The sequence below is a fragment of the Theropithecus gelada genome, chromosome 7a (assembly GCF_003255815.1).
Source record: "Theropithecus gelada isolate Dixy chromosome 7a, Tgel_1.0, whole genome shotgun sequence".
Lineage (NCBI taxonomy): Eukaryota > Metazoa > Chordata > Mammalia > Primates > Cercopithecidae > Theropithecus > Theropithecus gelada.
In genome coordinates, this window is record NC_037674.1 from 38,696,219 (window position 1) to 38,706,971 (window position 10,753).

The 10,753-nt window shown below is 50.0% G+C and overlaps 1 protein-coding gene across 3 annotated transcripts in view; it reads right to left on the reverse strand.

The window, feature by feature from the left end:
- The window catches only part of CA12 (carbonic anhydrase 12), a 60,265-nt gene extending 49,844 nt beyond the window's left edge, over positions 1-10,421 (reverse strand). For all 3 annotated transcript variants that reach the window (XM_025390232.1, XM_025390231.1, XM_025390230.1), the window contains exons 1-2: positions 9,611-10,421; positions 3,610-3,630 (exon numbers count right to left, since the gene is read on the reverse strand). In XM_025390232.1, the coding sequence (XP_025246017.1) occupies positions 3,610-3,630; positions 9,611-9,695 (106 nt within the window). In that variant the 5' untranslated portion in view covers positions 9,696-10,421. The remainder of the gene's footprint in view (positions 1-3,609; positions 3,631-9,610) is intronic.
- Between the last annotated feature and the right edge of the window lie 332 nt (positions 10,422-10,753).

Here is a 10,753-nt window from a genome sequence, read left to right on the forward strand (position 1 = left end):
TGGATGAATGCTCAAAAACTGACTGCAGCACCCACACCAAGGACCTGAACCTGCCCACAACCCTTCCTGCCTCCTTCTGGTCATCTTCATCCCACACAGGGCACATATTCTGATACCTTAGCCGGCTAGAGTTTGTCCTTAGCTCATATGACAACCTGACCTGCAGCTGCCCTCAGTTCAGAGTAAGTGAAGCTGCCAGGCTCAGCAGGATTGATGCGGGACTGATTTCCGGCGGGGAGGGTCCATGTCACATCATCCCCAGCCTCTCTCTAGTGATGCCACCTCAGCCATGCTAAGCCCAGCAGACTTTCAACTGCTGCTTCAGCACCCTAGGAGGAGCGCAAAGAGGTGGTGCTGGCCCCATCTTGGCAGTCAGATGGTCGTCCTCTCTCCAGGGAGGAGCCGTCCATGCAGTCAGCCTGGTGACTCAGCTATGAGGATGTAGGGGTAGAACTCCCTTTTTTGTACTTTTAGAAGTCTTACCATACCTTGTGTGCCAGACAGCGGGAGGCCCCTGGAGAATGACTCAGCAGTGTACGTGCAGAGAAGCTGAGTTCTGCACCCAAGGAATACCAGCACGGAGCCTTTGGTTGAACTTGCCCCATTCAGTGCGGCCCTTACTGCTTGGAAACTGTTTCCCTCCAGCACTTATGCTGGGCCCTCTGTCTACCTGTGCAACTCTGAGCACAGGTGCTAGCTGCCGGTCAGGACGTAAGGAGGAGCTAGCCAGGACCCCAGAAGGAGTTTGCCTCCTTAGCTGTCTTCCTTCTGTCCTCTCCTACACGTCCCCTCTGAGGGCTGACTCCACATCACATGTGCCCGTGTCACTAATAAAAACCAGACTTGCCTTTGTGCTTACCCCATGCATGTTCATGCGTCATTAGACTCTGCCCTCTGCTTCCTCAGCAAAGAGCTGCTCTAATTGTGCGGGGCAAGAGGGACAGAGGGCTGGCCAGAGCTAGTGGTCAGGAAGAAATGCTTCTGGACGGGTCAATGTGGCTGCACTGAGAGGCCTGCCCTCAGTGAACACCACGTCATGATGAAGTTAAGATTTTCTTCCCAGCCAGGCGCAGTGGCTCATGCCTGTAATCCCAACACTTTGAGAGGCTGAGGTGGGCGGATCACTTGAGGTCAGGAGTTCAAGACCAGCCTGGCCAACATGGTGAAACCTCGTTTCTACTAAAAATACAAAAATTAGCTGGGCATAGTGGCAGGCATCTGTAATCCCAGCTACTCGGGAGGCTGAGGTAGGAGAATTGCTTGGACCCAGGAAGCAGTGGTTGCAGTGAGCCAAGATCATGCCACTGCACTCCAGCCTGGGTGAGAGTGAGACTCCAAAAAAAAAAAAAATTTTCCTCCCACACCTTGACACAATGTCTCTGTTCCCTGTCGCCATCTCATTCTGCCCAGGTGGGCTGTAACAGAGAGACAGGACCCCGTGGAGATGTGATCTGTGTTTCTATCATACCTGAGAGGCCAGCAGAAGAGGTGGGGCAAGTTTCCTCTGATCTGGCTGGACAGATCTTGGGAACCATTGGTCAGTGATTCTCTGAGAGAGTGCAGCTAACAGTCAGTCGGGGAGTGTGTTAAGCATACAGGTTTTTCAGGCTCCCTCTCTTTCCCAGGCCTAGCCCAAGGCCTAGAAATCTGCATTTTGGGGAAGCATTCCAGGTGATCCTGATGTGGGTGACCCCAAGCCGTAGTCTGAGAAACACTGGTCTAGACAACCCCTCACCCAGGTTCCAGATGGGGAAAGTAAGGTCCCGGGGCTGAAAGGGCTCACTGGGGATCTTACGGAATAAAGCCCAGAACCCAAGTGCCACTTCTTTCCATGCCTGTCACCTCCCACACACAGAACCTGCCATTCTCACTTTGTCAGATCTCTTGTCCTGGCCTTGCCTTCCCCCTCACTGCCACCACTATAAACTGGATGTGAAGACACGTAACTGGGTTTCTCCAAAGGCCGAACACCTTCCTACCTCCCTCCCATCCTTCCCCCTCCACCTCCTACCACCAAGTAACTCTTCCTAAAATACAGACTTACTCCTTGCCCTGCCCCCTCCAGGAGCACGACAAAGTGGGAAAGGCCTGCCCTGCCCCTCCACACCTCCCCTGTTTGACCCAGCCTATCTCTCTGACCTTAGAGCCAGTGACTCCCCTATAAACCCTTTTCCACATGCTTTCCTCGAACACCACCTTACTCTTTCTTGCTTCTGCTCATGTGATACCATTATCGCCTTAGCCAACCGCACCTCCTCCCTGCTCACCGAATCCTCCTTACCTTCCAAGGCCCAGGTGAAAGCCCTCCTCCTCCAGGAAGCCTTCCCTGACCATCTAGCCCTAGCACACTCATCCTCCTTTGAGCACTCAGAGCTCTGCAGCATTTGTTTATGATGTTATTATTACCTATTATGTTCTGCTTTGAATTGTGAGCTTTAAGTAATTCCCAGCTACGGACCACAGCCTACCCTTCTATTACCCACCCACTTGGCAATGGGCTGTGCACATAATACGTACATAAGGGATGTTAGAAATAACGGAGCCATGCAGTGCTAGGGCTGAGGGGACCTTGGCCTGTAGGTAGCTGGTTGGTCAGTTCAGTGACTTTTCTATGCACCTTGGGCTGGTGAACCTCCAAAGGCTGACCTGTGCAAATTGGTATCAGATCTTTCTCCGGACGGTGCTTGCACTGTAATCATCAACTTCCCGCCTGTCCCCACCCACAGCCATTGCATCCTGTGGCTTTAACTTTGATCACATCCCTACTTGCTTAAAATGTCTCCTGTGCCAGTGAGTCAGTTCCACCCTTCTGCTACCAAAACAATCGGTCTTGTGCATCTTCTGTGGCTGTGCCTCAACAAGACATTATCAACACTCCCGCACTTGCCAGGGGACTCGGGTGCCTGGCCTGCCACATCCATTCCAGCCGGTGACCAATGTCTAATTCACTGCAACTCTCCAGCTAAGCTGATTTCCAGCTGCTTCTCTGGCAGGTCTGCCAGACAGGGCTAACGTGCTCTTGAGACAGTCCCACAGAAAGCCCGGGCAACAAGCACACTTCGTGTTCCTCTCGCTCCATTTAAGACAAGCATCCCTCTTTCACTAAGGACTGACCAGCACCTCCTCATCCATCGCTAGCTTACAATCATGGCAACAAGAAGTTAATTCTAGACATACTGACAGCTTAAGTTCTGGGACCTGAGCCAAACTTTCAGAAAGGAGCCCTTTCTTCTTTGTTTATTATAGGATATGTGTCCTGCAAGGGAGAAAGGCTCTCTCCTGCCCAGGACCCTTGCAGTCTGGAGGTGGGGCAAGTTACCTCCGAATCTTGGAGGTCTGGTAGAAATCTTTGCTGGAATCTGAAGGCTTGACGCTATGACTGACAGTCCAGTGTCCGGAGCAGGCTCTCCTGCCTGGAGAAACTGTGGTACGCAACCCAAGTTGAAGCGTTCCTAGGAGATGCCTTTGTACTCTCTTTCTAGAATACCAGAACTGTTCTTCTGACCCCTCAAAATCACCTCCACAGAGCATGAAGTTTCTGTATTTCTCACTAAATACAACCATTTCTGTTTTCTTTTAAACAAAAAAGTATTTAAAATCTCTACTTACCAAGATAAGTCCACTTGGAACCTACAAAGAACAAAACACAGTAAGTAAGTACAGTGGAACCAGATGAGTAACGGAAAATACTACAGATTTTATTTTGATATGAGTGAAATTGAAAAGGAGGTCGATGCCCAGAAATTGAAACTTTTTTTGGGGGGGGGGTTGGAGTTTTGCTCTTGTTGCCCAGGCTGGAGTGCAATGGCACAATCTCAGCTCACCGCAAACTCTGCCTCCTGGGTTCAAGCAATTCTCTTGCCTCAGCCTCCTGAGTAGCTGGGATGACAGACATGTGCCACCACGCCCGGTTAATTTTGTATTTTTAGTAGAAATGGGGTTTCTCCATGTTGGTCAGGCTGGTCTGGAACTCCCGACGTCAGGTGATCCACCCACCTTGGCCTCCCAAAGTGCTGGGATTACAGGCGTGAGCCACCACTCCCGCACAAATTAAAACTTTTTCTGAGTCTGCATCAGAACATCAGCTTCTCAGGGCAACTGTGCTCCAAACAGCAGCACAGGCAGTTGGTTCATGCAGGGGCTCATAGAAGCAGGAGAGGGCTTGAGTAGGTGCCTTCCAGACATCTTAGAGAAGCTAAACTTTATTATCAGAATAATAATTTCATGTGGCTCAAAACCCAAAAGCCATCAAAGGGTATATACAGTGAAAGCTCTTCCTCCCACCCTATCTTCCCTGCTTCCATTAGAAGCCTTCCATTAAGGAGGCTAGCAGATGATCAGGAGCCCTTTCACAGCCTGGCTGCACACACATACGCACTGATCGCCCGCTTTCTCCTCACACAAACATTGGCACACTGGAAATAGGGTTCTGCGTCTTGCTTTTTCACACTTTACATTTTCTCTCTCTCTCCCCCCCCCCCCTCTTTTTTTTTTTTTTTTTTTTTTTTTTTTTTTTTTTTTTTCTTTCTTTCTTTCTTTCTTTCTTTCTTTCTTTCTTTCTTTCTCTTTCTCTCTTTCTTTCTCTTTTTTCTTTCTTTCTCTTCTTTCTTTTTTCTTTGTTTCTTTCCTTTCTTTTTCTTTCTTTCTCTCTCTCTCTCTCTCTTTCTTTCTTTTTGTGAGACCGGATCTCAGTCGGTCACACAGACTGGAGTGCAGTGGTGTGATCGCAGCTCACTGCAGCCTCAACCTCCTGGACTCAGGCAATCATCCCACTTCAGCCTCCCTAGTAGCTGGGACTACAGGTGCGCACCACCACACCTGGCTAATTTTTGTATTTTTCATAGAGATGGAGTTTCGCTATGTTGCCCAGGCTGATCTCAAACTCCTGGGCTCAAGTGACCTGCCCACCCCAGCCTCCCAAAGGGCTGGGATTACAGGCATGAGCCACAGCACCCAGCTGGGAAAAAGGTTCTATTTGAGGAAGCTGCTATCCACATCTGAGTTAGAATTCCAGGGGTAGTAGGAATGTGTAGGCAAAATCCTGCCAGAAATAGAACAAAAGTCACCTACTACTTCCCACTCTACACCCTTCATGCATAAAGGTTCTTCGTTCCTATGTCAAAAAGGTCTTTTTCACAAGTGCAGAACGGTGCTCTTGTGACCCTGCTTGCCGGCCTTCCTCTTCATCTCCGAGGAGGGGACCCTGAGTAGAGACGCATCCCACTGTGTGTCTCAGGGGACTCATCCAATGAGGGGACTGTGCAACTCCTAAATCCCTCCCTCCCAACTTTTCCCAGGGTCTCCGTGGTTATCGGCCCGCAAGGGTACTGATGGAAAAGCGTTTCTCTTGTGGGAATTAGTTTGCAGTAAAACTTAACTGACAAGCAATCTGGTCACTTATCACTCCTGGCATTTCCTACTCAAGCAAATTGTGTTTTTTAAAAGTTAAAAAGTGAACTTGCCTTCTTTTTTTTAAGCTGGTTAAATCTCATATTTTTTGTTATTCGGTTCCATTTCTTTGCCTCCGTGTTTGTAATTAATTTCATTTTTAATTTTCAAATGTAATTGGTAATTTTTATCAAATTACACTTGCACATGGTTTAAAAAGTCAGATGGTTCTCCAAGGCTGTTTAACAAAAACCTCAGTTCCCTGACATTCCCTAACCGTGTACGGCTCCCTAGAGCAACCACTTTGGATCTTTTTAAAATGAATCTTTTGCTATTATCTCCGTATCTCCATATAACATGCTAATACTGTTTTACCTTGATTGTTTTAGGTTTGGGAATTATTTATTGACATCCCACTCTGGAAGAGGAAGAGTTTAGATCTCTTTCTTTCACTCATAGCCCATCTCCTATATATAGGTGAGGAAATGAAAGTCCACCAAGGTGAAGTGTCCTGCCCAATATCACATTCCCATTAAGAGGAGTCCCACCACATTTACCATTAATTTACCATTAGTGCCGTGAACTTAGGGAATCTTCAAATCTCCTCAATCTTTGGAGTAGTTAAGTGGAGGAGGCCAGAGCCCCTGGAGGATCTGATGAGTATTATGGACCTCTCCCAATAAAAATGTCCCTAAGCTGGCCGGGTGCAGGGGCTCAGGCCTGTAATCCAGCACTATGGGAGGCTGAGGCAGGCGGATTACCTTAGGTCAAGAGTTTGAGACCAGCCTGGCCAACATGGTGAACCCCTGTCTCTACTAAAAATACAAAAATTAGACAGGGGTGGAGGCAGGTACCTGTAATCCCAGCTACTCGAGAGGCTGAGGCAGGAGAATTGCTTGAACCTAGGAGGCAGAGGTTGCAGTGAGTTGAGATCATGCCATTGCACTACAGCCTGGGCCACAGAGCAAGACTGTCTCAAAAAAAAAAAAAAAAAAATGCCCTAAGCTTAGACACACACATTTTTATATACAATTCATTTCAGAAGGTCCACAGACCCCCCTGAAACCAGCTATGGGCACATTGAGAGTTGAGGGTCCAAGATCAACCTCTCTTGAATTAGTAATTGGATGAAGACATTCAGAACCATAGGGAAACCAAACTTGTATGTGACCCCCAAGTTTACTGCTCACCCCTTTGCTGAAACAACAATGAAAAGCAATAAAGAAAGCATTTCTTTAAAACCAAGCTATAGAAGACATAAAACCTCTTCTGGACGTTTTTCTTCAGTCTTGTGTGTGAGGGGTTCACTAGTAAGATGTCATCCCGGACTTTAGAGATGTAATAAGCCAGCTCATTACTTCTTAGCAAGCAGAACAGTTGTAGGCCCAGGATGTAAAATTCCACAAGTAACAGAGGAGTTCACCCTTACTTTTCCCCTGAGGAGGCACAGGCCACTCCAGTGATCCTGGAGGCCACTAGAAGCACATCTGCTGCCTGAGCACTGCTACTTTGCCAGCAGTTTGCATTGCACCTGCTCTCATTCAAATCACAGCCTCATACCCTACATCTTCTTCTATCCTCCCCGGAGCTTGCTAATCGAGGTTTTTCCTGTTGTTGGAGCTCCCATCCTCAGATGAGGCCTCCGCATCACACTCCGGAAAGTTCAGGGATAAAAGTCATAGAGTTGACACCTGGGACTGTGAGGTCTCAGTGATGACATAGAACTGGGGACTTGTTGAAAGGCAGTAGCCTTCAGAGCAACATTCCCTGCCCTCCTCTCTGTGAATGAGCCGGCTTGGGACTCCAGACTTGGCACGTTGGGTATAAATGGCAGTGTCTGGAGGGGCTCAGGAGCTGGAGAAGGGGAGAAGCGGCATTGTAAAATGAAGGTGAGGATGGCGAGTGAAGGGGGTTCATCGGGTGAGGATCAGGGCCCCAGCTCAGATCTGACCTCAGGAAGACTTTCTAAAAGTGTGTGTATGTGTGCGTGTGTGTGTGTGTGCATGTGCATGAAAGTGTGCTTTATTCAGGAATTGCACCCCCCGGTTCCCCACCTCTAGCTGTAAGAACAGAAGGCTTAACAGGATTAAACTGATTCCACAGGCAAGGCCAGACCAAGGCCTCGGTGGCATCCTGAGGGAGCAGGCCCTTCCTGGAAGGGAATAGTTTTCTTCCAAAGGAAGGTTATCTGTTCCATCTGGGAAACCTGGGAGGCTCAACCTGAAGCCTGTTAGAACCTGCAGACCCAGCTGGTACTGAGCAGGGAGGTTCCCCTGGAGGGAATGCCTGAGAAAATGATATTTACCAAGATCCATATCAGAGGTCCTGGGCCCTGCCTGCTTCCTGTGCTGGGTGCTAGAACTTTCCCTGAGTAAACATCACCTGGGTAGCCCAAGACTGCCTGGCTCTCCACACCAGGTTTGCGCAGAGCAAGCTCTGCAGAATTCACTGAAATGTCCCCCCAAAGCCACGGCAACTAAGAATTCCAAGGGTTTCTCCAGAAGACACTTGGCTTCACCTTATTATGCTCCCTCCTGGGCCCCTGACATTGTTCTTGAACATTCTCCAATGCTGGAAGTTTAAATGCACCAGGCAGAGGGCAGACCGCACTTTGACCCCATTACTCTGCTTAACTCCTCTCCAACCCCAACTTTGGGTTCATACTGACATTCTACACCTCAGTGATTTTTGCTTTGACCTGTCCTCTAAGGCAGTTAAAAACCCGAGGAAGCTGCATGAGAATTTACAGAATAAAAGCTGTGTTCTTAGAACCCAGGGGTAGGCAGGCTCCTTCCTCAGAGTGAGGTGAAAGTGGAGTTTTGACTGCAAGCTTCCCCAGTCCCAACTTGGAGAATTGGGAGAGGAGATAGGAAGGAGGGAAAGGGAGAGGGGAGGAAGAAGGAGAGCAGGGAAAGTAGGGAAGAAAGGAAGGGGAGGGAGGGAGGCAGGAGAACAGGGAAAGGCAGGAAAAGAGAGAGAAGGGAGGGGGAGTTGCCCCAGAGGGAGAGGAGCAACCAGCTATAGGAAAGAGGGCCAACTAATGGCTGTTTCTCCCTTTTGTCTTGGAGCAGTTTAGATTTCCAGGGAAACTTTGGTCTCCGTGAACCTTGCATAAAAGGAGGATACATGTAAAGTTTGTGGTTTTAAAACTTGATTTTCACTTTTACATCACTCCTTTCTCCCACCTACCTTCTGTTTCTCCCTGACCAGATGAGGGAGATAATATCAAACATATCATGCCAGCTAGTCGATTGGAATTTAATTAAGAGTTATCCAAAGCCTGGCTCCCCTGCCCTTCCCCATGGGCATCGTGACCTCCAAGAGAGGAGGCTCAGAGCTTTTATGCTGCTGAGCAGGACGTATTTCCCACCACTGCTGCCTAGCCAGGAAGAATCCATTTTCGGCCATTAAAATCACTTTCGGTCCAAAATCACTTTCTTGTTCCAAAAGATTAACGAACCAGTCTTGGCTGTACACGTTAGCTCACTGGCCCCGCATGAGCCTACAGTTCGGGTCCCCCCTGCCACCTCCTCCTGCCACCCCACTCACTCAGCCTCCACCCAGTCCCTCAGCCTCCAGTCCTTTGGGATTTAGTGTTCTAATTACAATCAGAAATAAGGGGTGTGTGTGTGTGTGCGCGCGCGCGCGCGCGTGCATGTGTACGTGCACACACATGTACGTTCAGCATAGTAGAGCCCTCCTGGAGAAAAACAATGATTAAGAATGGGATGCATCATCCCTTTGACTTGTAGGTAAGACTTAACGGTAAAGATCCTGTTATCCAAAGAAAAGCGCCTACCACTGTGTGCGGATTCTGCACAGGGGCACAGCAAACCTTTCTCTGTGCTTACCCCACTCAGAATGCCACAGTCACCTCTCTACTTTCAAACGTGGATCGGGGGAATACTGTTTTAAATCTCGTCTTTGCATCTCCTCCCTGGTTAGCAAGTTCGCAAGCCACATCTTCAGAGCTGGTGGTGCTCGGGAGTACACGCAAACATTTTAGCACTAAATCTGCGCCAACCGCCACTAGAAAGCAAAGTGCTTCCAGCCCCAACCTTAGCAAAGGAAAACGGAGCATCCTTTCTTGAGACTGTACTATTTGGTACTACACCTTCCCTGCTCCCCCCAGCAAAGATTTTACTTTATCATTGAAGAGCCTTCAGTCCAGGGGCGGCTGAGCGCTCAGGAGTGTTAGGAAAGAAGCAGGCGGAAACTTTACCGTTCGCTGGGGCCGGGCTGGAAGGCTGTTCCTTTAAGATCACCAGCAGGAGCACGGCCGCTGTGTGCAGGCTGCTCCGGGGCATGTTCGCGGGCTCCTGCAGGGCGGGCGCGGGCTGTCCCAGGGGCTCCCGGTGGCCGCTCACGCTCCAGCCGCACACAGGGACCGCGTGCGCGCAGCCCGGGTGCCGTGGCGAGCAGGTCCGCCCTTCGCTCTCCTGGCTTCCCCGGGCTGCTTTTATGGAGCAACTCAATCCCAAACACTGATGTCATCGTGCGGGGAGGGGGTGGGGGAGGAGAACGCCCTGCCCACCGGAGGGCTGGCGCCCCAGATTCTAGGTGAGTTGTAGCCTTGACTTCAGCCGCGCTCTGCGGGTCCCGGGCGCTCCTCCGGGCCAGGGCTGACCTGGGCACCCAGTTCTCCGAGGAGCTGCTGGCAGGCGTGGGTGAGATCCGCCTGCCTCACATCCAGAAGGGTGCGTCTAGGGATCCCGTCAGTGGCATGCCCTTGGTCTGTCACTGGTCCTGTAACAGCCCACTGTTCACCTTGCCCGCTGCTTAGACAGAGCCCATTTATCAAGACAGGGGAGTTGCAATGGAGAAAGTAATTCACGCAGAGCTTGCTGTGCCAGAGACGGGAGGTTTTCCTTCGTTTGTTTGTTCGAGATGGAGTCTCTGTTGTTGCCCAGGCTGGAGTGCAACGGAGCGATCTCGGTTCACTGCAACCTCCGCCTCCCGGGTTCAAGCGATTCTCCTGCCTCAGTCTCCCGAGTAGCTGGGATTACAGGCTCATGCCACCACACCCAGCTAATTTTTGTGTTTTTAGTAGAGGTGGGGTTTCGCCATGTTGGCCAAGCTGGCCTTAAACTCCCGACCTCATGTGATTCACCTGCCTTGGCTTCCCAAAGTGCTGGGATTACAGGCGCCCACCACCACGCCCGGCTAATTTTTGTATTTTTAGTAGAGACGGGGTTTCACCATGTTGGCCAAGCTGGTCTGGAACTCCTGACCTCAAGTGATCCGTCTGCCTCGGCCTCCTAAAGTGCTGGGATTCCAGTACTCAAATCAGTCTCCTCAAGCATTCCGGGAGTTGTTTGTTCGTTTGTTTGTCGAGATGGAGTCTCCCTCTGCAACCAGGCTGGAG